The sequence below is a fragment of the Nestor notabilis genome, unplaced genomic scaffold (genome assembly GCF_000696875.1).
Source record: "Nestor notabilis isolate BGI_N333 unplaced genomic scaffold, ASM69687v1 scaffold823, whole genome shotgun sequence".
NCBI lineage: Eukaryota > Metazoa > Chordata > Aves > Psittaciformes > Psittacidae > Nestor > Nestor notabilis.
This window is the reverse complement of record NW_009921281.1, coordinates 14548-40935: the sequence shown is the minus strand read 5'-3', so window position 1 is coordinate 40935 and position 26388 is coordinate 14548. Positions and strand designations below refer to the sequence as shown.

The window sequence follows — 26388 nt, the reverse complement described above, 5'->3', positions numbered from 1 at the left end:
GAATTCAGGAGCCCTGTGATAAGTACTGTGGGACCAGGAGTTATGAAACATATTGATAAGATGTTAAAGTGAGGCAAACAGCTGGGGAAGACTTAAGTTCTATTTCTTTCACTGAATGCGTACAGAAAAATCCTCTATTGTCCTCCTAGCAATACCTCCTACTAGGGGAATAATTGGGTATTTGCAAGTACTTATTTACTAACTGACAGATAGTGATAAAGCATGTATTTTGCCACCAAGGACAAATGTTTAAAGCACATAAAATTAGTGGTTTTTCCTGCATGTACCCGTGCAGGAAGCTTTCTGCCTGATCATCTGCTGTAGTTAAAGGTGCAATTTTGTCATGTTTTCAGCTGGAATTCAGTGCCTTCTGTCCAGTTCCTTGTATGGAATGACTAAAAAGTGTATTTTGCAGTGCAAGTTAGAAAATTAGCAGATATTTATATTTGTCTATTATTTTATCATTTTAGGTTCTATCTACATCATGGAAAAGCTTTTGCTTTTGTATATATTGTTATTCTACTGGCATTTCCTAAATGGTAAGAAGTTGAGTCATAAGAAGCAGTAGAACTCTTTAGGTATGTTTCCTTTCCATATATAAGCACAGAAATGTTAATTCTTCAGTTTTCCTTCAGGTACTAAATTTCTTTTTCCCCCTTAATGTTTTAAATAAAAATGTCTTAGCATGCTTTTACATTAAACTAGGTATGTGTGCTTAACACATGTGCTTTGATACAGGGCCAGGTTGAAATCCCGATTGGTGCTTCAGCATAGGCACTATTTCTGACAAGGTATCATTTACACTACATGAAGGTTTTATTGGCACTGTCAAACCCAGGAGTTGTTGCGTGTGCTTCAACATCCTGTGTAAAAGCAATTGACATTTATATGATCAGAACATTCCCATCTAAGGCACTAACAATTGCCTGTTACAGTGCCCTGAAAACAGCTCAGGGGCTGCGCAGACACATTCACGTATTTTTAATACAACATCCCAGTGTGTGTGTGTGCAAAGCTGGTGTCTGCAGGTAAAGATAGCTATTTTGTCCTAATCTTGGGCAAGTGCATGCAAAAATGTTTAACTTTTCTGAACAGGGCAGATACTTTTGGCCCTTAAAACATCCTATGTATATAGAAAGACATGACTTAGAAGATTAGGTCTGTAACTGGAAAAATGTGTTTTCTTCTGAATTTTGTTTTTCAGCTTTATTCACAGTTGAAGCTCCCCAGTCACTCTACATTGTGGAACATGGGAACAATGTGACCATGGAATGTACATTTCCAGTGAATGGGAAATTAAAGTTTAGAGATTTAAGTGTCAGCTGGGAAAAGAAAGATGAGTTAAAGAAGCAGGTTTATGTACTTCTCAAAGGAGAGGAAGACTTCAGAAATCAGCACAGTGACTTTAAGGGAAGAATAAAATTGTTGAAAGAGAATCTGAAACTGGGACAGTCTCTCCTTCAGATCACTGATGTGAAGCTCAGAGATGCAGGGTTTTACCAGTGCATTATTGGCTATGGGGGAGCCGACTACAAGACAATCAATTTGAAAGTTAAGGGTGAGTACACTACTGCAGGAGGTTCAATGCTACTGATACTGTTTAAAGATTTCAGAGGAGTCCCTGAAGTAAGACAAACCTGGGTTAGTATTTAAAGAAAGTTCTCCAGAGACAGGAGCCACCTTGTAGCCCTTGTGCAGCTGTATAACTTTGTAGTTTCACCTGGGCTGAATCCATATTCTGTATAGCTTGTGTTTCTGTCTGGGTTGAATCCGTGTTCTGTTCATAATGACATATAAGGAAAGGTCTAGCAAAACCATTTAGACAGGATAAAGACCAGAAAGCTGATACAATTTTCTAAACAGCATTAAAATTGTAATATATCCTGTACCTCCAGTTACTATGGAGACACATAATAGTGGTACTTACTTTTCCTGTTGAGTATTATTTACAAAATCCAAGTTGATGTACAGAAACAAGTAATCATTTTCTTCCACTTGTACAGCTCCCTATAGGACTATAACCCAAGGAGTGGAGAGCACAGGACACAACGAATGGAAGCTGACATGTCAGTCAGAAGGACACCCACAAGCTGAAGTGATATGGCAAAACAGAGAATATGAAGATTTGACAGATAAGGCAAACACGAGTTATGAAACTGGAAGTGATCAGCTGTATCGTGTGACGAGCACCCTTACCATCAAAAGTAGAATTGATGAGATTTTTTACTGTATATTCTGGAATAAAGAGCTGCAAGAAAATACATCTGCCATTTTACACATAACAGGTAACATTTCTAGATTTCATTTGGGGTAATACACTTCATGTCATTTTGTCCCAGTTAAATCAGACATGGTTTCTTTTTCTGTCCTATCTAATTTTCAAAAGGCTAAAAAGAAATAGCTATGTTATTAAGTTTTGCTACTAGTGTACACTTACACTATAATAACATGTTCATCATGCATGTGTGGAAAGAGTTCAGGGATAGGAATTCTGCGTGATCTACAGTTATGTGACAATTGAGTCTGAGTGTTAAAAAAGGTCTATTATTTGAAAAGAATACAGCTTAGAGCCTTGAAACCCTCCCATATAAATTGAACACAACTTCCAAGAATGTTCTGTTTTGCTGATAACTGTCAAATGAATTTGAACAACAGGGTCTTTTCCTGCCACCACAGCCTTTGTTTTGAACATATTTACATTTCACAAGTTTTACGCAGACCTTTTTTTTTATTCCCTCATAAAGTCTGGATTGAAGGAAGATGCATGAATGGAGATGACCGATACAATTTCTCATTAGACTTTTTAACTGGGCACCACCCCTACTGCTCTTGCTTTTGGTTACTCTTTCAATTTCTGCATTGTACTCTGATACGTTTGCACAAGCTTTCAACCAGACGGGAAACCTGATCCAACTGAAAAACTGTATTCCTTTTTATCTGACTGTAACTTGGTTAGTTTGTTTCCCCGGTCTTGTTCACATGCAGTTTTAAAGATGCCTGTGCTAGCACACTTTCTGGGATTGGCAAGGGGTGGAAACTAGTAGCGAGAGTGAGAAAGCCAAGTCACCCTTTCAATAGGTGGTGAGCAGGCAAGTTTAGTTTTAACAAGAAATGCCTCTGGGATTCAAGGAGACCACTTATCCTTCCATTCAGAGCTTTACAACATGAAAGAGACTCTCTGTTCTCTTTCTCTCAGCTCCTTCCTGCAGTCCTGACAGGAAACTAAGGTAGATGTAACACTTTGTACCTTGGTGACAAACAGGATTCTTGATGGGAATCAAAGGCACTATCACATGGAATGCAGGCAACAAATATTAATATTAATTAATTATTATTAATAATAAATTAATATAAATATGTTCTGGTTTTATTTTGATTGGGATGAAAAATGATGAAGTGTACCATCACATCTCACCTTAGACACAATCTAAAATGCTGTTATCATGTCTAATCTGCTCCTAGCAAAAATAATACAGTGAAAGTGAAAGGAAAAGGGAGAAGTTTATGCAAGTACGTAATATCTTCCCCACTTGTTTTTCTTGAAGATTCAGCTGATGCTGCTCTGTGGACTGAAAGCAGACGGTTTGTTGGGGCATTTCTCATTGTGACCGCTTTCTTTGGATCAGTACCTCTATTTATGCTCTGCATAAGGAAAGGTATTCAAATTATTTATTTAGTGTATCTATCTCAGCTATTATCAGTCTGTTCTGTGAATTCATCCTTGCAGAAGTGGGATAGGATAATAAAAGTCTTCCTTAGATCTTCATCCTGAAACCACTAGACTTTTTTCTTACCATATTTTCTGTTTCTTTATCTTACTTTATTAAATACTAGCAAATTAACAGAGTGGAACAGGTTGTCAGCTCCTCACAAACAACTTACCCTTGCATCTCTATTAATTTTTGTTATGGGTAATGATGCAGAGTAATAAGGTTAGTGTCTGATCTATTCAAACATCCAGCACATACTGGAAATGGAAGTTTCATACAATCATAGAATGGTTTGGATTTGAAGGAACATTAAGGATCATCCAGTTCCAACCCTCCTGCCATGGGCAGGGACACCTTTCACTAAACTACGTTGCTCTAAGCCCCGTCCAACCTGGCTTTGAACACTGACAGGAACAGGGCATCCACAGGTTCTCTGGGCAACCTGTGCCAGTGTCTCACTGCCCTCATAGTGAAGAATGTTTTCCTAATGTCTAATCTAAATCTCCCCTCTGCAACATGCCCTCTCCAGATTTCTCCTAGGCCCCCTTTAAGCACTGGAAGCTGCTCTAAGGTCTCCTCAGAGCCTTTTCTTCTCCAGGCTGAACAAGCCCAACTCTCTCAGCCTGTCTCCATAGCAGAGGTGCTCCAGCCCTCTAATCATCTTCATGGCCTCCTCTGGCCTCACTTGAGCAAGTCCACACCTCTCTTGTGTCAGGAACCCCAGAACTGCATGCAGTGCTGCAGGTGGGGCTTCACTAGAGCCGGGGGGTGTGTGTGGAATCATCCCCTTTGACCTGCTGGTCACACTTCTTTTGATGGAGCAGACAGGGCACTGGAGTGTTTTTTGGGGGGGGGGTGGTGGTGTTTTGTTTAGTTTTGTTTGTTTGTTTGTTTTTCCTGCATTCTCTGAAAAATTTCACTGATTTGTGAGTGCACTTTTTTTAAAGTGATCTATTCGTTATAAATTCTATGTGTATCTTAATTTTCATTAAAATGCCATAAAAAAGGTGGACTACTTCTGAAGCAGCATGTTCAAGGTTTTGAGTCTGAAAAATTTTTTTTCACTACAGGGAATATTCCCACTGTGGTTTCATACCACTTGATTAATTTCCTTGTTAAGCATCGAGCTTTTTCAGTTCTGACTTGAAATGGACAGTTTCAGTATCACAGTGTGCTGAAGAGCTAAAGCATTAGTGGTAATTCATTTTCACTTGCTAACTAACCAAAGAAAAAACCTAAAGAAATAATTTTTAGGGTATCTGAGCATGAAAGGAATATGATTTGCCTTCAAATTAAAGAAAAAGGTTTTGAAACTTGTTACTTAACTTGAAATAAATACTGATAAATATTTTTTTTGTTTGGCTTGGTTGTTTTTTGTTTGTTTGTTTGGGTTTTTTTGTTGATGTGTTTAAGGATTTTATATTTGGGTGTATTTTTCACTCTTCATTTTAACAGATATGAGAAAGACATGCATATCTCAGATTATCCATAGGATTCATTTGAAGATGTCAAAATGAAAGTGGTTTTGCTGAAGGTTCTGGTTTTGGCCAGAACTTTTCCTCTGTATAATGCATTCCTGGATTTTTATTTTTTTTTTAGATGATGCATAACTGCTACTTTTTGCCTGAGCAGCTTTTTGAATTTTTGTTTGTCAAGTCATCTGCAGAGAAAAAGTACAAGAGGCATTGAAGTTGGTACAGTAACTTAGTATTATAATATCTAACTGGCATGACTCTGTAAATTATTACCAGAAATGCTCCAAAAACCTGAACAAGATAGTTGACTAAATGCTCTTCTTGAAATTCATGAATTTTACAGGAGATGTAAAAGTGCATAGCAGGCATAAAACTAAGCTGTAACTGGTGTGAAAGTAGTTGTTCTGTCTTTTCAAGTGATATCTCAAAAGCTTCCACACTACGAGAGGTACACTTTCCGAGGTGGCATAGCACAACTGTTGATTTTCCTATCTGCCATCTCTCTGTTTGACAGTGAAAGTCAGAAACAGCCCTAATTTCTGGCTGGAAACTACACAAAACCATCTATAAGAAAACTCTACACTGAGTGTGTTCATGTTCAGTTTCCATAAAATAAATATAAGATAGAACTAAATATAGGTATTCAGTATTTTGGTCACAAACTCATCTCCCGTATTGGTGCTGTGGAAATGTGTCCTGGGAGAAGTGCTTGTAAGCTTAACAGGCTTGCAGGTGGTATTAACAGGCTGCAGAAGGCCAGTAGATGACCCTGTATGTATAAGAATATACTTGTTTTAAGATCATGGTAGGAATAGGAGCAGAACATGAAAGTGAAAAAGAAAGGACAGCAAAATCCTTGACTTCTCAGAAGATTCCCACTGGGGATTTCAGCGAGGGTCAGAAGTTTCCTGTGTTGCTTAAGTAATATTTATTGTTGGTGTGTATATATATGTGATCATGTATATGTATGCCATGATGAATATGATTATGTTATATATCTGGGCGTGTCAAATGACAAGTTGATTCAGAAGCTAAAGTAGTAGCAACAGGCTTTTGTTTTAAAACCCAAGCTATCCTATATGACTGGAGAAGTGATTCTTCAGGAACAGAACCTCCCTGAAATAAGGGCTTTTTCCTCCCTCAAAAAGCACTGAGAAGGTGATCCCATTCTTGTTCCCTTTTGCCCAGTCTGTTCAAATTCTGGGTGAATACATACCATGGAAAACCATTTGAACAAATATTTTCCAGCGATGTTAGTGTATCAATGGAGTTCTGACTTAGGAACAATGAAAGGAAATTGGAAAGGAAACTGAAAACCTGGGGGAACTGGAGAATATATGTTAGTCTTTGAAAATCTTGAGTGTTTTGAGAACCAGTGATTACGCTAAGATAAGTGTGCCCTTCCCACCAGTGTGGTTAAATCCCCATTAGATCAAAAATAAGTATTTTGTTTTCGTTTTGATAATTCTTATTTTCTTTCAGCTAGAGTAAATAAGGACCACAGAACACCTGTGGCTAAGTCAGCAACAGCAGGTATGTTCATATGGCATAAGTTCAGCTCACTGTGATTTTTGTGGAAATAATTGCTTGAGAATTGATTGTGTAAATGGTGTCAAGCAAACACAATTTGCATTCAACTTTTACTTCGCTTTCTACTTTTAATTTGTAACTATAAACTCAACTATAAATTACAGTTGAAGAATGGCTTTTCATTACTATGTTAACCTCTTGAAAGGAAAATGTGAAATAAAAGCATACTTGTTCCAGGAGTAGATGCAGTCCTGGTATGCATAAGAAAAGGACAGAGTAGTGTGCTGTGTTTTGGATGTGCCTGTGATAGGATGGGACATGCTACCTAGAATGTGTACTGCAGGACGGCAGCACATCCTGGTGTGCAGACTCTATGCTGCAATTTGAGTCACAGTGGCATCATCTTATGTTTTCACACGATGTATTATAGTATGCATTTGGGGGTCTTTGTCACAACACTGAGGACAGAGGGTTTGGTTGTGTTCAAACACAGGAAGAAGCTTTAGCTTCCTTAACAGTTCACTTTTCCTCATGTTGGATACTGATGGATTTGCTAAAAGCAAAGCTCAGTGAATGGTCGCTACTGCCAGGACAGTAAGAAATGGAGGAAGGGGTGCAGAGAGTTAATATTTACAGGTGGAGAGAAAAAACTAAAATCATTTAGGCTCCTCTAATGTTGACTCTTGGCTGGTTGGTTGTTTGGGGTTATTTTGTTGGGGTTTTTTTGGGGGGTGTTGTTTGTTTGGTTGGTTGTTTTTGGGGGGTTATTTGTTTGCTTTGTTTGTTTGTTTTACATTTGTTTTATGGTTTTATTGGGAGACCACTTCAATTCAAACTGCTGTGTGAAAGTTAGCTCATACTGGCAGTTGGGGGTTTTCCTAAGAAAACCTCTCTTGACAATACTTGCCCAAAATGGACACAACATCTAGTGTTAGTCTCTTCTCCTGATCTGTATTTAAGTCATATAGTTACTGGATGGCCTGAGATAGCAGCTTTTAACTAAAATTTATTACCACATGAAAACTTTAAGCTATCTGACTGTTATCTGTATGTATGTCTCTTGTTTAAAGAGCTGTCAAAAGAGGAGGATACACATGACTACAGAGATGCTTCTTTTGAAGAAAAAGAGTTGAAATGTAAGTATAAATAATAAAAGGGAAAATAGTAGTAAATTGCACACAGCATAAATCATCCATGGTCATCAGAGCCTTGACTCATGGCTGGTTTGTTTAATAGCTTGTTTCAACAAATAGAGCCTTCAAGAGAAGTACAGCTTCTCATTCCCTGTCTTACAAAATCGCTATCATAACTCATTGTATATTGGGACTTACATGAAATAACTAATTTTAAAAAGAAAAGCCATGTGAAGGAAAATGTGATGTGGAGATACATAACAATCCAAATGAGTCTTTTCTCTAGCTCACGTTTTTGCTACAGGAACACTTGTGCCAGCACAACTGAAGCAGTGATGATGGCAATAGGGAGAGCGAACTTAACCCATCATGGCCACTTAAGCAAGTTTCAGCCATGAGATTCGGTCTCAGCAGAGCATGAGTGAGAAAAATGACCTAACCTGTCAGAGATTTCAGAAATGTCTGAAACATACTGTGGTATGGAACATGAGGATGAAGTTATTAAAGTTTTTCTTTCATGTTCTTGCTGACTTCTAAAGCACTTAGATTAATTACATCCTGAATCCTTTCCTGCTACACTTTACTGTAGTAAACATACACAAATGTAAGCCCGCTGGTCCTGCAGCTATAGATCTCCAAGTCAAAGACTTAGGGCCCAGGGATATGCTGCTAGGGATACCAACAGACAGACAGACCACTGAATTTATCTGGAAAACTTGAAAAGATTTTAAACAACAGGGGACCTGAGCCACAGCAATTTCACTCTATTTCCTAGAGAGCGCTTTCCACCAGTGTGTTAGAACTAGCCCTTTATTTACTCTCATGATCATATTCTTTTTCTATTTGACCTTTTAATTAATTTAATTTTAGATCTTTAATTTTGACAATGAAGGAAAAATTTTTAGTACCTCCAAACTCTAGGAAAGAGTCCCAATGCCATGAAATGTTCTGTGATTTCACCAGTTTGTAATTTGCTGTTTTTCATATAATTCTTCCTTTACAGATATGCAAATTGAGAAGACCTAAAGAAAGTAGGGGAAGATCTTTTCCTCTGTGGTGAAAATTTGACAGCTCAGATGTCCTGTGTTCTGTCTATTAAGGGGGATATTCATTTTTTGGTTTTATTCTGTAATGGCAATCTTTTTTGTTGTTGTAACTCAGAAAAAACTGCAATTATTGTCATGTAAAAAGTCCTTGGAGTTTCTGCTTTCTCAAATTTATGCACTTTTAGTTAAAAATATCTCTAAGGTAAAGCACTTTATGTCTATGACCATAATGAATTTAATATTTAGTTCTTGAATAGGTCTTCTTCTGGTCTTTTTTGGTATGTTTGGTTTGGTTTGGTTCTCTCCTTCCTTCCCCCCTGCTTCCCAACATGCTTTTTGAGGCCACAGTCTGGGTGTTCCTGAAGGTGATGGCCAATTTTTATTTATTCCTGGAGTGCAAGAATGGCTTCGGAAATTTAAGGGCCATTTGTAGAAAAAGCATTGACTTTCAGCAATACACAAATGTAATTTCGTATCATCACATAAATAATTCCCCTTCCGGACAACCTCTTCATTTTCTGCTTCCTCTTTGAATCTGCAACAGCTATTTGCATATTAAAGTAAAAGTGAAAAGTATGCTTCTTTTAATTATTATCAGCCTTTGCAAGGCAGTGCTACTAGTGCATGCTTAGTTTCATGGAACAAAAGCTGATGTCTTCACCAAACTCCACTGGACAGCAGGAACTGTTACATTTATATTTTCCCAGTAGGAGAAAAGGTGAGTTTCTATTGACTGTGTGGTATATCAGATAAGTAAGGTCATGAAATAAAGTAATATAAATATTTTTTTAAATTCCGTGTCTGAGCCTTCCCATCCAAAATGCCAGTGCTTGGATTCCTGAAAGGTTGATAGGAAGCTTGAAATTTTGCTACTTCATTAGACAAGCAGGATGTGTGGTGGATAACATGATGTAAAAAGCTCTACTTTATATTTCTCTGACATGCAAACCAGAATTTGTCTAATTTAATTTTAGTAATTTTACAAATTAGGCTTTTAGAATAAGCTAAATCTCTGGGCTTCATTTTTATGAATATAGGGAGACAGGCTCACATGCTCTTCCTCCATGTGCGATTTACACAATTACTCACGTGCATCATTGCACATGTGTGCTATGAGTTGTTTTGCACAGTTGCTTTCCACTTATGACAGAGGGGGAATACACACCTAACTGAAAATATAACATAGCTAGGTAATGAGAACTAGGTAAAAGAAAATCCTTTCTATCCTAACATAAAAAGTTTAGTTAAACACCATACTTATAATAAGATTTTTTCTGTCAGTTAACCATTTTTATATGCTACTTAAGAGTTTCTGGATATCTGGAAAATGAAATCCAGCAGGAAGTTAGAACAGACTGCTTCAGCAAGATGCGTTTTGCTTCTTAATGGCCAAGCACTGTTAGATGCCAGAAAGTGCTCAGAAAAGTCTGGTTCATGTGCACAGACTAAATTGGCTTACTGGTATTTGAGTTCAGGACTCATTTATTTGAAAATTGCAGTTACGAACCAGTTCGGTGGACTGTTTTGTAATGTGGCACTTAATTTTGTAGAAGATGAATGCTACTACTAAATAAAATTACATTAAAAAATAATAATAAGAAATACAGAATCTTTGCTATTCATCTGCAGGGCTTTTCATAGAGAAGCATGCAGAATGCTTTTCCCTTTTGGCTGGAAGAGTAACTTCAGTGTTCTTGATTGACATGTACCAGCGGTGCATTATCCAAGCATGGGCTAACCAGCAAAATGGCAGAGATGTTAACAGTGGAATACCTGCTTTTGTGGATGTTAACAGTGGGACTTCTGGTTTTGCAGCACCTTCTCCCCAGTTCTCCGTTTCCTTCTCCATATTTCTCTGGTCCTGCCGTCTAGGGTATTGTCCCAGACAGGTACCTGTCAGGATTCATGAGATGCCCAAAGCAGGTCACTGGCTGTTGGGTGGTTGCATTGAGCTTTCTGCATCCACGTCATATGGAGCATATGAAGAAAACGTACTGTAGCCAGAGTTGGCTCAGAATGATTAGAAGATGGTGATGGTGACTGTGAAGTAGCTTTGGGGTACTTTTTCTTTCAGGTGGTAAGTGATCAAGGAACTCTTTAATTTTCCTTCCAGAAGTCTCAATACATACAGGGAAACTAGACACCTAGGTGCAGGGGAGGTAGAGAGTCCTCAACAAACAAATAAGAAAGTCGTGGATGGGGTTAGGCAAAAAAAGGGCTAATCAGAAGAGAAGAACATAACAATCAACAAAACAAGGCTTCCCTCAGGACTTTATGCAGGTGGAGAATCTCCCTTGGTAGGACACTAGTATTCTGCAAAGGCATTTGCTGGGAGTCACCATGACTCCATCTGGGACATCCATCTTTTACAATGTCTCTGGTAGTGGGTTATCTCCTGCCTTTCCCACTTCAAAATACCTATGGGATCTGCATGACTTGCACATAATTCACATTTTTCTGCCTTTTTCTTTATTTTACCATTAACAAATCCTTTAAAAAATGTTATTTATTGCAAGGGTTTGTATGGATACTTTTCCCTGAATAGGCTATTTGTCTTCGCGTGGAAGGCCAGAAAGCAGACAAGGTCTTTGAGAGTTAGTGGCAGGTAGAGGGTGAAGATGGAGTTAAGAGAAACATAGGCATAAGCATCAGTCAGGAAGAAGAACCCCAGGAAGATTCAGTTTCCACATTCTCATATGCTTACAAAAAGAGCACTGATCATAGAATCATTGATTCCTGCCATGTTTTCCTCTTTGCTTTTACTGAAAGTGTTAGGGTATCAGGCAAACTTGATTTTAATTGTGAATCATATACAAGCTCAACTCTGGCCATATGGGCTTTTTTCTCTCCTTTGAGTGTTCAGTCACCCAAATCATTGACTTCTGTCAGCTGAATTCAAAGAATAAATATTTTACAGAATGCTTTGAATAAACTTGTTTGGATGCACGTTCTCAGCAATGCAGAGCCCTGAACTCTGAGTACATTCAGCATGAACACCAAAATGAAACTGGAACCACTCAAAAATTTCTGAGTAACTTGGTGATTTCCTCTTAAGACAGTTGTTTTGTGACATAAAGCCTGAAAAGGTCAGCGTACAAGCTGTGCTATCAGTTTATGATTTAAACTGATCATGAGTTGCATACTTTCTACTGTCAAGAAAATAGGATAGAGCTACTTTGTAAAACTTTGAAATCTTAACTGCTATATGAACCTGATTCATCCGATGACTACATAAAGATCTGATGTGAGTATAATGCTGCTAAAATGCAATTCAAGATTTACTGTATTTCTGACTGACGGATTGCAGATTTTTTTCCTATATTCTTAAGATTTGCCTGAATTAAGTTTATTTTTAAGTGATTTGTAAGGAATGGACTCTGATTATGAACCAGAAATTGGATAAGTCCCAAATCCTGAAACACAGGTCTGTATAACTTCACAAATAAACAAAGAATAAAGAGTTTTAGAAACTGAAACTATCTTTCAACTAGATCTGTCACAGGCAAAGATAGAGAGGAATGGTGGTAGAAAGCCTATGCATTGCATCCCAAGCTTATGCGTTGGGATGTTACTGTTCATACATTTTTCATTCCGAATTTCAGAGAAGAGTTGTGTAGAGAAAGAAATCTGTATATATTTGTATCTCTATGTTCCTGCTTATCTACCTGCAGATGGTAGGTTGTTTTGATTGCACAGCAGGTTGGGGGACTTTCACCTTCTGCATTCCCAGGAGGAGCACAGGCTAGGAAGAGGAGAGTTTCTTGTGCTTCTCTGAAAAATCTTTCTTTCTGTAAAAGCTGGAGATACGAAAGAAAATATGCAGTGTATCGAGCCAACGTCTTAGCTTGCTTTGTTCAATGCTGTTGCTAAGGGCTGAAAGGCATGTGTTCTGTAGAATACACGGTTGCATTTTAAATGTAATAATATTTTCTATAACAGAATTCAACCCAATCTTACCCTAACATCTATGGAAAAAAATATTCAAATTATTATAAAATTATTGGATTTGACGGTGAACAAGAACAAACAAAAAGGGAGTGAAAAAGATACAACAGGTGACAAACAATGCAGGGAAGTGGAAAGTCACAGCAGGGGTGAGCAAAGAAGTGATAAATGATGTTTCTTCACCTTAAGGCCGAAGTGAGACAGAGAGCAAGCTGAAGTGGTGCAAATAGCCTGTCACAGGTGATGTGAACATCAGTTATAAAGCCATGGACTTAGCAGCAGATGGACTGCATAGTGAGGTGGACAACAAGCGACTGCAGTAAGGATGCACCAGCAGAAAAGGAACAGCAGGTGAGAGGGTGCGTGAGTGAGGTGGTTGGGGAGGAATGAGGGCAGAAGACTACATCCACAGAACATACTGAGAGAGGCCTGAGGAACAGACTTCAAACAAATGTTAATACACATGCATAGCTAATATGCGTGAAGCCATCCAGCCAGTTCTTTATCCACTGAGTGGTCCATCCATCAAATTGGTGTATCTCCAGTTTAGACACAAGGATGTTGTGTGGGACAGTGTCGAATGCTTTGCACAAGTCCAGGTGGATGACGTCAACTGCTCTGCTGCTGTCCATCAGTCCTGTAGCCCCATCATAAAAGGCCACCAAATTGGTCAGGCAGGATTTCCCCTCAGTGAAGCCATGTTGGCTGTCACCAGCCACCTCACTGTATTTCATGTGCCTCAGCATTCTTTCCAGAAGAATCTGCTCCAAGATTTTGCTGGGCACAGAGGTGAGACTGACTGGTCTGTAGTTCCCCGAGTCTTCCACCTTCCTCTTCTTGAAAACGGGGGTTATATTTCGCTTTTCCAGTCGTTGAGAACTTCACCTGACTGCCATGATTTCTCAAATATGATGGACAGTGGCCGACCAGCATTTGCCAGCTCCTGATCGTTCAGAACCTGATCGTTCAGGTTCTTAAGGTGGTCTCGAACCTGATCTTCTCCTACAGTGGGCCTAAGGTCTTCATTCTCACAGTCTATGCATTGGCCTTCCAAGGCTTGGGTGGTGTGTTCTGAGCATTTGGTAGTGAAGACAGAGGCAAAGAAGTCATTAAGAACCTCAGCCTTCTCCAAACCCAGGGTAGCCAGTTCTCCCATTTCCTTCTAGACAGACTAGATATTATCCCTGTTCTGTCTTTTGTTAGTGACATACCTATAGAAGCCCTTCCTGTTATCTTTCACATCCCTGTCCAGACTCAGTTCTAACTGGGCCTTAGCTTTCCTGGCCTGGTCTCTGGCTTTTCAGACAACGTTCCTGCATTCTCCCCAGGCCGCTTGTCCTCGCTTCCACCTTCTATAAGCTTCCTTTTTGCCTCTAAGTTTCCTCAGCAGCTCCTTATCCATCCATGGAGGCCTCCTGGCTTTCTTGCCCCATTTCCTTTTTGGGATGCAACACTCCTGAGCATGTAGCAGGTGACCCTTGAATATCAACCCTAACCATATCAACCTTGGCCCCACCTGCCCTCTAGGACTATATCCCGTGGAACCTTACTGAGTAGGTTCCTGAAGAGGCCAAAGTCTGCTCTCTTCAAGTCCAGGGCAGTGAGCTTGCTGCATGCTCTTCTCACTGTCCTGAGGATCTCAAACTCAACCATCTCATGGTCGCTACAGACAAGGCTGCCCTAGAGCGCCACATTCCCAACCAGCCCCTCCCTGTTGGTGAGCACGAGGTCAAGCATGGCACCTCTCCTTGTTGGCTCCTCTATTACTTGCAAGTGGAAGTTGTCTTCCACACAATTGAGGAACCTCCTGGATTGCTTGTGCCAGGCTGTCCTGTCCCTCCAACAGATATCAGGATGGTTGAAGTCCCCCATGAGGACAAGAGCCTGTGAACGTGAGGCTGCTCCTACCTGTCTGTAGAGCGCTTCATCAACAGATTCCTCCTGGTCAGGCGGTCTGTAACAGATCCCCACAATAATGTCCCCCATCGCTGTTCTCCCTTTGACCCTGATCCACAAGCTCTCTGTTGACTCCTCACCTATCCCCAGACAGAGTTCCATACTCTCCAGCCTATCACTGACATAAATAGCAACTCCCCCTCCCCGTCTGCCAGGCCTGTCTTTCCTAAAGAGCCAGTAACCGTCCATTCCAGCACTCCAGTCATAGGAGCCATCCCACCATGTTTCTGTGATAGCAATGATATCGTATCCCTGTAGCTGTGCACACATCTGTAATTCCTCTTGTTTGTCCCCTGTACTACGGGCGTTTGTACAGAGGCAAATAGTAATTTGTATAGAAGTAAATGCTATTGTGCTTACTGTTCTTAATCATCCAGTAACTGGAATACAAATCTGTTAAAAGATGAAACAATGTTTCCAGGAAAGGGTTATGAATGACTTGTTAAGAGTATTAGTCCCTGGAGTCTGGTTGTGTTCATTTAGTGGACAGCATAAAGAAGATTCATCAGGCACAGGATCCTTTGTTATACTTTGTTGGCAGCAGTCATAGAATGGGGTTGGAAGGAACCTTTAAAGGTTATCTAGTCCAAGTCCCCTGCAATAAGCAGGGCAATTATAGCAAGGCTACTAACCAAAGGTGGTGCCAGAGGGTTTTGTGCTAAGCACTTATACTAAGTTGCTTCTTTTATTTAAGAAAAGCACTATGATCTTTCAGACACATGGATGAAAGGAACAGAATTGAATTCACAATTCACATTTTTCAGACTCAGTTTCAATCTCCATTACCAAGGAGTAGATTGTAAAACATTCTATGATTTCCATATTCCTTTGCTTACAAAGTTTTTTGCAAACTCTTCGACAGTGACAACAATGTGGTAGTTGTCACTATCCAAAGTCAAATTGGTCCTAACACTTCTGACCAGGTTGGTCCCAACCTACCTCATCAACTCACTGTGGTTCACAACACTGGCATTTCCCAAAAATAAGATCCAGCAGCCGTAAAAATAAACACATGTGAAAGAGATCTATACAGAGCACAGCTACTTAAAAGAAGTATCCCAGTTTTTGCTCAAAAGCTCCATGGTTTAAGCGTATAGGAGAGTTTGATGTTCCCCCTTTGCCATTACTTTTGCCTCCATAGAGCATCCTGATAACACACAGCTCCACTAAGACAAGCACCTCTTCATTTCTGTCTGTAGACCTGAATGAAGTCTATACTTCATATTGAAAACTTAATAATATGCTGAAAACAGTGTTGTGGCCTGGAGCATACAGCTTGTGCCATTTGGAAAGTGAATGCCAAGTCTAAATTTTCTAAGGGAGCAAAATATATCCTTCTCAATCCTTAGCAGGGGAATTCTGGGCAACCACTTGAGATTTCATGTGAACCGGTTATTCCACTGGCCAAAAATTACTTTTCTGTTTTTTTGAAGATGAGTGTGGGTATGTGAGCTGGGCCAGGGCTGAAGTCATAGGTGTGATCAATTGAATCAAAGGGAGGAAAACTACATAGTACTGTTTTGACCTTTGAAGGAATTGTAGCAATTTATTATCATTGCCCTCTGGATTTTACTCAGCATTCACTAAGAAACCTTATCAGAATATGTTCCTTTAGGGCCGGATAAGGTCAAGTATGGGTATCAATTTAGTACTTTCAGTAAAAAATCTCTATAAAAAGAGAAAATTATATTCCTCTCTTTTTCCATTCATATTGTCATGCCTTTGTTTTCATTGTTCCCATTCAGATTTTCAGTCTTGGGCCCTACATCCTCATTGGAACTATTATAACTCATAAAAAGCTATGATGGTTTTTAAATGTCTGATCCTATGGTTTTCACTACCTCAACCCTCAAAGGTTTGCTCAGCTTCATTTTCATAATCACACAGTGCTGCGTAAAAACTTGCTTTTTTTTCCTGCAGGTTGGCCTGGGAAATTCATTTACTGACAGGATCTGAATTGCTGTTGAAATGTCATGCTTGTTCCTCATTGTCAGAGCCAAATGACTAAGTTGCATGGGTAGATAGCACCCAGGTTGCACAACAAGTCCACTAGTAAGATCCTGGAAATAAAGAAGGATGGTTCCTAATACAGATCCTTGCAGATAGATCCTTGATCATTCTGATTCAGATGCTTGCTGATCCCCACAAGCATTCCGTGACTCAGCATTCAGCATCACAAGCAAAAATGTTTCTCTGTGTGGGTTTTTCTATTTATTTATGGTATGTGTAATGCTCTTCTCACACTAAACCATCTGGTCAGGCAAGATTTACTCTTATTTGATATTTAATAATTATGACTGCTATCTGGGGGGCTTTGATTATGCTTCCCCTTCTTTTTGGTCTATCCGTTTACTCTAATATGTGTATTTTAAAAAGCCCCATACCCTACATTATGCAAGATGTACTCTGAGCTAAAAAAAGAGAGCAGATCACCTCAAATGTTCCACGAGGCTGATCCAGACGTCTAAATGTTAAAGTGAGATACTGTTCCATTCTCTGTTCAGTTCTCTCCTCTATGTACACCTGCTTCTAGGTAGGCTGTGTGGAGAAGTGAGCATGGCAGGAGATTGGGGACGGTAAATTTCTTTATAGTATGAATTGTGAAACACTGTGATGGCTCTATAATGAGTGAAATTTAATCCAGCTGTCAGGGCAGTGCTGGATTTTTGTTTCTGCATCCAGGAAATGGAGATACTGATGCTGATATTGTTTATTAGCTGCTTTCTCATACAGCTAAAATAATTGCAATTTGTCACCCATTAAGAAGCGGTAACTCAGTCCTCTGATAAAGGTAATTATATTTCATTTATGTGTAATAAGTCTGCTTACTGTAGTTTGCATATCCACCTTTATGGTGTTGTAAAGGTCATCTTTAGCTGCGACATTAAAGGTTAAGGTCTAAATTTCCATGAAAAATCCTCTGACTGCTAACTTTGCTAAAGCTTGCACCTGGTTTTTTGAGGTACTGAGAGCCCAAAGGTGGAAGAAGTCAGAGAAATGCAGCACCTGTGAAAATAGAGCCAGAATGTGTCAAGCTGAGCTGCAAGTGAATGGGGAAGTAAAATTAAAAACCCTCTTCAGTAGGCCTAGCTCTGGGGAAGTCTAAAATTGCTCCTTCTCTTCTTTACTTCCTTATGTTTATTTCTGGATCTACTTCACTAATTTTTCAGATTATATGTTAGCATGCTTTCTTTGAAGTAATTATTCCTTTTTTCTGTTATCACATATTTTTGTCAGGATTTTTTTGTGGTGGTGTTGTGTTTTTGGTTCTGGTGGGGTTTTTTTGTTTGTTTGTTTTTTGTTGGGGTTTTTTTTTTTGTTTGTTTGGGTTTTGGGTTTTGTTTTTTTTTGTTTTTTTGTTTTTTTTTTTTTAAATTTTTGGTTATGATCTGTATACAGAAGTCCAAACAATAGTCTGCTAGTTACTGGAACAGGAAGATACTCACTCTGAAACTGGCATTTCTCTTGCACTTTTTCAGGGCTGCTGGGTTACTGTCAGTAATACAAGGTTCTCTGTACATGTCAGGCACTGTCTCATGCAAAGTGAAAGAGTTAGCAGCAGTAAGTCTTCATATCCCCATATAACCCGTTCTGAAGCAAACTTTGATTTACCCATCCTGAGATTTCCAGTACCTCACACTGAGTTCCAGGTACCTGCTGATCTTGAGGTTAAAGAACTCAGATAGTAAGTAACCTCAAAAAAGTATGCAAAACAGGGTTGAAACAAAATCAGGGTTAACGATATCACGAACTAGATTAGGTGTTAGTGCAGGCAGTTAAAAAAGTCTGCTCGTGCATGTTTATGAAGATCTCCTGCATGCAAGATGCCATCTGCAATTGATTTTATTATTCGCGGGTACAGTTTCAGTGTGAAGTTGTTGTAAAAGCTCTGTCCTGTCAGACTATTTAAGACTGCCTGCAAGCTATAGATCCTGAAAGCCTCCTCAAGGATGAGTTCTGGAAATGTTTTGTCTCTCTTCCTTGACACAGGCCAGTGGTTCATATTCCATGTGTGTGCATAGGTTGTTTTAATTGGGATTTTCCTTGTTTCTAGTGGTAGTCTAGCATTTGTTCTTATTTTTGATGGTTTTCAGCTGTGATGGGCTTTGAAGGCTAGCATAGCCCTAGTCCACCTCAGCAGAAGAAGGCAGCTGTTGGAAGTTCTGATGCAATCCTACTTGTGTTTCAGATCCACCTGAGCAAACATTTCACATCCTCACAGTGATGCTTCTTAAAACACAACTCTCCATGGTTTCAGGTGAGAGAGAAACTGCCTTTTAATTCCACCAGCAGAAACAATGCAGCAAATATCACTACACCCTCAGTACATGGGCTTCAGCACCTCCAGTGACACTTGCATGAACAACCAGTGATGTCTGGAGCCTCTGCTTAGCAACATCTTACAGAAGGCTATGTGTACTAATTGAACACAGGACAGGTGTCCATCACTTTCCATTTCTTTAAAGCGTAGTGTGTTGGCAGCTGGGGTGTCCAGCCTTAGCAGGCATCACTGCGAGAGGGAGGATGACAAAGCAGCCTAAGCCAGTTGTAAAGAAGGATAAATTCAGTGTGAGGCAGAGTGAAGTAAACCCATATGTATTCTCCTGTGCAAGCCTGCAGTAGGAGCAGCTTGGCTAAAACCTAAACTTTGGCTAAAGGTCATAAGAGGAGCTTGGCATTTTTCATATTATTTTTGCCCCCATTATGGTTGTATTAAAGTGAATAAACAAGCATTGCTAAAAGGAATTGAAGCTTTCCCTGCAAGTATTTCACAAGCATATGAAATATAAGGAATGCATAAACAGCTGTATAAACTTCTTTTTTAAATGTCGCTATCAACACTTCCAAGTTTTTCTGAATTAAATCTACTAATGTATGGTACATCCAGTATAGAAAGTAGTTACAAGGTATACTGAATGATGTACCATAACTAATTCTGCTTGATCAAGCACACTAAAACGGTAAACTATTCATAACAATATGAATTTCAGATTTGGTGAATGGCTAAGAAGATTATTTTTATATACTTTCTATAATACTGTTGCATGTATCTGAGCAGATGCATGGGATCAATGATACTCACATGGTCCCAGGCTTCAGGGATCAAATGATACTCAATGGTACCAAGCTTCAGGAAGACTATAACTGCCACACAGCAATTCTTTCAAGTTACATGTGCTTATCTAATGCAGCTTTGTTCACAGGAGTTATACTGGATTTTCTCTTTGTGAAGCATAAGAAATTAGATTTACTATTTCCACAATTAACAGTTGCTTTTACTGGAATTTTAAGACATGTATAAGATACAATCATAGTTTCACAGAAGTGCTGCCTGTGTAATCACTGGTTCAGCCTTAAGTTATTTCTAAAATGTGAAAAAGATCCTTTCTCATTTTGACCTTGTCTTTCAGATTCTGTAATCAACATAGAATATAGATGATTACTACTGATGTGGTAAACATGTTAGTGTGAGTAGGAGCCAAAAATGCTTAAAATTTTTAGTCAAGCTAGAATCATACACCTGGCTACATGGCACCTTTTTTGCCCAAATTCAAAGAAAATCAGAACATATTTTAATACAACAAATGAAATTGTTTTCTTTTCCTGCTATAGCTTTATTTACAGTTGAAGTTCTTTAACAGCTATATGTTGTAAAGTATGGGAGCAACGTGACCATGGAATGCAGATTCCCTGTGAATGGCTTGTTAAACCTAGGACTTTTGTCGGGAGCAAAAAAGGCACGTCCAGTCAAAATTAAAAGAGGTGTACACACTCGGCAATGGAAAAGCATTCCCTCCATCCCAGCATCATGATTACATAGGAAGAGCAGCACTTCTGCACTGTGAACTGAAACTGAGATGAGCTATCCTTCAGATCACCAGTGTGAAGATCACAGGTGTGGGATCATACCTTTCTCTCACTGACTGCCAGGGTGTGGACTACAGGTGCATTACTTTGAAAGTTAAAGGTTAGTGGCTGAATCGAATGCAAATACATATTAATTGAGATGTCTCTACTAAAATCCTGCAAGCTTGTAGAAATTGATTAATTTGGAGGAATTTGTTGCTAATTATCTCACCAAAAGCCTGTGCTCAGCCCCCATGTAAATGAAAGCAGTTGTCTTAGTGTTGGGCTAGCTTTCATCAAACAGTGAGCTGAGCGTCTCTGGAAGCAGCCTGTGGCAGAGAGGAAGAGTAACTTCATCCCTGCCCCTTCTTCCCAGACCCTCTTCTCCCGTGCCTCCACCCCGCTTCTCATCAGACCCCCTACCCTCCTGGGCCACCCCGGCCCTTCCCAAAGTTTTCTCAGAGATGCATTAATTTACTGACAAGCCCTGCTGCAGCTACCCAAGCCCTTGGGAATTCCCCAAGTAACTGCAGTCCCAGAGCAAGGACATGTGATTTTCTGTATTCATTGAAGCAAAATGGATATTATTAATAAAGGCCTACATTTCTGAAGAGCATGATGCAGCAGTAGTGTTTCTCATTAACTGCAGTATGTCCGTGTGATATAAGGTGGCACTCATTTCCTACCCAGGCACTTAAATAACGACCTTTGTTAAATGCAAAAATGGATCCAGCCATTTTTAAGACCCACAGTGGTTCATCTGAACTGTCCTCACAGAAATTCTAAGTTCATTTTGTTCTAATATGATTAAAATATCACACTTGTTTATAAGCTATGGTAAAAAAAGCATCAAAACCAGCCTTGTACTTGAAATAGCATATTCAAAAAGTGAAAATAGAGTCCCATGAGACTTCACTTGTTTTCTCTGTATTGATAAATAATACATTCAGTGCCACCTGCTGCCCTGCATAAAGTGTAAGTTCTGTCACTGTAGGCATGAGAGGGATTGAATAATGAGTAACAAATTGTTCTACAAAACATCCTTCATCCTTTCAAGTAAGTGTATCTCAGATACAGTCACAGACAATATATGGAACTAAAGGGAAGGAGGGAAAGTGAAGTGGGAAAGTGACTATCGTTGTACAAAGTAATCTCACTCAACTTCCTAGAATCATTGTAGAATGGTTCAGGTTGGAAAGGACCTTGAAGATTCAACCCCCCTGCCATGGGCAGGGATACCTTCCACTAGACCAGGTTGCTCAAAGCCCCGTCCAACCTGGCCTTGAACACTGCCAGGGATGGGGCATCCACAGGTTCTCTGGGCAACCTGTGCCAGTGCCTCACCACCCTCATGGTGAAGAATTTCTTCATAATATCTAATCTAAATCTACCTTCTTTAAGTTTAAATCCATTCCTCCTTGTCCTGTCACTACAGGCCCTTGTAAGAAGTCCCTCTCCAGACTTTGTATAGGTCCCCTTTAGGCACTGGAAGCTGCTCTAAGGTCTCCCTGGTCTCCTCCAGGCTGAACATGTCCAACTCTCCCAGGCTATCACTTCTTCATATGCGGCCATCCTACAAGAGAATGAACACTCAAGTAATGAGAAAACCTGATGAAGACAAGTCTGTTTATATCAGAAGCCTTTCCTCTGGCAGATGTTTTCTGGCAAAATGAGAACTTCAATCTCAGTGTTTCCGCAAAATACCACTTATACGCTGACTGCAGACAGCCTCTATGATCTCACCAGCACCCTGACATTCACACCAAATATGAGTGAGAACTACAGCTGCATGTTCTAGAATAAAGAACTGAACGGAGAAACTTCATCTCACATTTCCACTTTGAGTTCGTATCACCTTGAACTCATACGAGACAGTGTTTGAATGTACATCATGTCCTATGACCCATCCCTGGAATTCAGTTCTAGAAAGCAATGTATTATTGATGCCCTGAAGAAGAAGCCAGTCAGTATTATTTACGCCTTTGAAGCCTCAGCTAGCTTGCACTCTAACAAGCTAGTCTATAATTTTTCTGTATATTTAAATTTTACTGTAGCTCCATTATTTGGCTGCCAATACAGAGGAAATGCTTTAATCTGCACAGGTGTCTTCCCTTATCTAGACTTATAGTTAATTGTTCTTCTAATGGGATACAGATAAATTGCACTAGTGTTCACTCAAATGCCATCTGAATGTGAGATTTGACTCACTTTTTGTAAAGTTTCTTACAGTAATATTGCAGAATAAAGTATTCATAAAATGAGTGTAAAACATTATGCTGATAAATCTTAAGAATCTTTTATTCAGTCAGAGCAACACTCTGCAGAATGAGAACATAAATGATGCCTGTTTTGTAAGTTACAAATTTACATTCTTGTCATGTTTCTGACAGCTTTAGTGAGTCCACAATATAGCTGACAAAAATCCCTGATCTTACTTATCATTCCCACGTGTGTGATGATAGCTGTCTTTCCCTCTGCACTAATAATATTTCAAAAGAGAAAATCATTCAAGAATAGTAAACCCCAAAAAGGTACATTTTATTTCACATAGTGGATCTTTTCACTTATTCTTTATTTTTCCTGTGAACAACCTTTTGGAAATTTTTGTAAATCTAGGCACACTTGTGTGACTTGGGTCATACTTTATTTCTAAATGCGCTCTGGTCTAAAATGACGTCTTCAGTCATTTGAGCTGGGTTTTATTTTCCTCATCTGGTTACTTCTTTAAGATAAGGTATATGGGAAGATACACTTTTTTTATCTGACCAGCTACTCTTCTGTAAAGAACACAAACAATCTTTGGCTTGAGTAAGGAGGGCTGAAGAAACATAGTTTGAATGGTGGTTTTCTTCATGGCTACAAGGACATTGTAGCTACAGCATATGACAGAGAACTTTTATTTTTGATCTCCATTAAGGCTGTGTAACTAAAATGGTATGCTGTACTGGGCTGTTACAAAGTGTTTCTTTCCTTGTTTGCAAGTGCATTAGTGGAAAAGTAATAAAGGAAAGAGGCTATTATTCTAGTCTTTTCTTACGTATGAATAGGCTTCAATAAACTCAGACAAATGTATTTATTGTCATTAAATGAAATGAAAATGAAAGTCTCTGTCTCTGCTCTTAATGACTTCAGAATTTGATTCAAAATCTGTAAAAGAAAAGAAGTGTAGAGAAGCTGGTATGAGTTAATAATAGACTTACATGTGCTCAAAGCTCATTTTGATCTAAGTTTTTTCTTTCAAATCTAGAAATGTTTAAGCTCAATTTGTACATATTTACTTTTAACAGAATGGGAAAAGAAAACTGAACACTAACGTGAAAGATGAGAACAGTAAGTCATAGGGTTTTCTATATTTATACTTACAGCTTTTTCTTTCTTATAGCTAAAATCTTTATAAATCTGTAGATGGCAAGTTAAATAATGTCACATCACAACAGAGGCTAGTTTTGAATTTAAATATGAATTTTCTTCATTTTTCTAAAAATGCAGTATCTAATGTTAGGATTTTCTTACAGGTGATGTAAAAATCTGTAAATGTTTGTTCCTTTTCACTAAGATAGAGATAGCTTGCATATATAGCTTAGTGTACACCTCTGTATACTAACTGCAGTTCTAGTAGCCTCGGCTGAGTAGGATACACACAGAAAGCTGGTTGTTTCTGTGGCAATAGTCTGTTGTACTTTTGGCTCAGTCCACAGGTTTTAACAACAAATAAAATGACACCTCATTAACCTACAATATTGTATCATCCACTGGGGCACTTCTCATCTTATGAGTATGTCACATTCCTAGACATCCAGGAATTTTTACATTGCAGAGGGAAGATAATGCCTAGACATGCATCAGATACATAAAACTGTCCTGTTCTAAAACTGAATTGAGAAAAAGAAAACACCACAGAGAACTATAATGCAATATGATAAGAAAGCTCCTAAAACACCTACTTATATAAACCAGTTTTGTTACCTAAAGTTTGATAGGTTAATGTATTGTCAAGAGAGAGGCTGAGGCCAGTGTTAGGTACACTGGTATTATGTTCAGCTGTCAGGCAGACCCTTACACAGTGTATTGAGGCCAGCCCTGAGGCTGCCTGATGTGCTTCAGGAATATGAAAGATTCTCTCCCAGTGAGCAAAACTGGAGCAAAACTGTGATGTAGCTGACTGAGCAGCCTAAAGAAAAAATACATAGCATTTTCTGGACACATAAGCAGCTTTGGGCTTTTCTAAGGACAGGATTTACTTGAGAATCCACCTGTGTTTCTCTCTGTTAAAAAAAAAAAAATACACCAAGAAGTAGCCAGCTTAAAACATAACTTCCATGGGTGAAATGAAAACTAGGGATTGGATGGAGAGTGCATGAATTCACTGATTCCCATTGCATCTCAGATTGTAGAGTTTGCTTCTTACGTGTAGCTGTCCCATCCACTGCTATCAGAAGATGCTACAGTCAAAATGGCACTTTCATAAAAACACTTTCACCTTTCAGAAATCAGCCCTTGCTGCAATCAAAGTTCCCTTCTTATTTTCAGATGACGGTGTGAAACTTCAGTGGAAATATGCCATGTGCAAACAAACAAAAGCCCAAAGCAACCAGTAATTTAAACGACAGTGCTGGTGCATGCCTGGACATAATTCCAGTGCTATATGTCTGAGCTTAGTGTAGCTTCCCATGGCTTTTTGTACTCCTGCTGGAGAATTTTTCACTTTGTAGACCCTAGCCTCCTCTGTGCACTTACTGAAATGAAGAAATTAAATGAGAGGTAACTGCTTTTTGTGGTTTTGTTTTACTTCTTCATTTTAATGATCGAAAATGAACTTAGCGCTTGTTGCATCTTTATGTTGCATAAAGAAGCAACATGTAGTAAGTCATATGACAAACACTTCAATTTCTCAGCATCATATATTTTTAAGAAACACTGGAAAGAACCTTTTTTCCATGATGAGTATGTAGTTGAACATAAAAGCCACAGATACTTTACCAGAGAGCCTTGGAAATGACCCACATGGCCCTGGTTACAGGAACAAGGATTGTTCATGTTATCATTTTAACTTACAGCTCAGGTTGTATCAGCGCTGGAGAGGTAGGACATTTGACCTCACCACTGAAATTCCAGTTCTGCAAACGTTTATTAAGATGCGCAGATTTTACTTACAAGCATTTCCGTGGATGCTATCTAACCAGATTTCAGTTTTGTTCTTCTCATTCACATGGCTGATAGTCAGTAATAGCTTTGATGCAATAGAAAACTCAGAATTTGGACCACAGATTGGACAGAGAGAGAGAATTCTGCCCTCTGAAAAGATTGCAGTAGCATATCTGTAATTACTGGCAGTGTTAAGGAGCTACTGTAACTTCAGCATGGCCCAGAAAAGCTTGCATAAAATGAAAATAGGGCTTTCACTCTTTACAATCAGGCTATTTATTTTTAAAATAATACAATTCCATTTTCTTTCTTTAAGGAGGTGATTTTAACTCTCAAACTGAGGCTTTCTACTTGTCACCTGTCAAAGCCTCAAAAGACAGTGGAAGTGTGAGTCCTTGAAAACTCTTCATCTCACATGCCATAATTTACACTTTGTATCTGGTTTTGGGGACTCCAAAGGAAAGTTACAGCACTTTAGCTTTAAGACGAACAGTGAACTCATGGGGATTTATTGGCACTGCAGCAATGGAAAGCTATGCCTCTGCAAATCTTGAAGTTACTGAGAATTATGATGTCATGAAATGTGGTTTACCATCGTGCA

At 39.1% G+C, this 26388-nt stretch overlaps 1 protein-coding gene and 1 pseudogene across 1 annotated transcript; both read left to right on the top strand.

The window, feature by feature from the left end:
• Positions 1-484: 484 nt before the first annotated feature.
• Positions 485-8874, top strand: CD274 (CD274 molecule). Its single transcript, XM_010011068.1, has 7 exons — positions 485-539; positions 1205-1558; positions 2004-2285; positions 3546-3656; positions 6668-6718; positions 7786-7851; positions 8852-8874. Exons 1-7 carry the CDS (start codon positions 485-487, stop codon positions 8872-8874), a joined length of 942 nt encoding a protein of 313 aa, XP_010009370.1.
• Positions 8875-17820: 8946 nt separating this feature from the next.
• LOC104403036 lies at positions 17821-23173 on the top strand (annotated as a pseudogene).
• The last annotated feature ends 3215 nt before the right edge of the window (positions 23174-26388 follow it).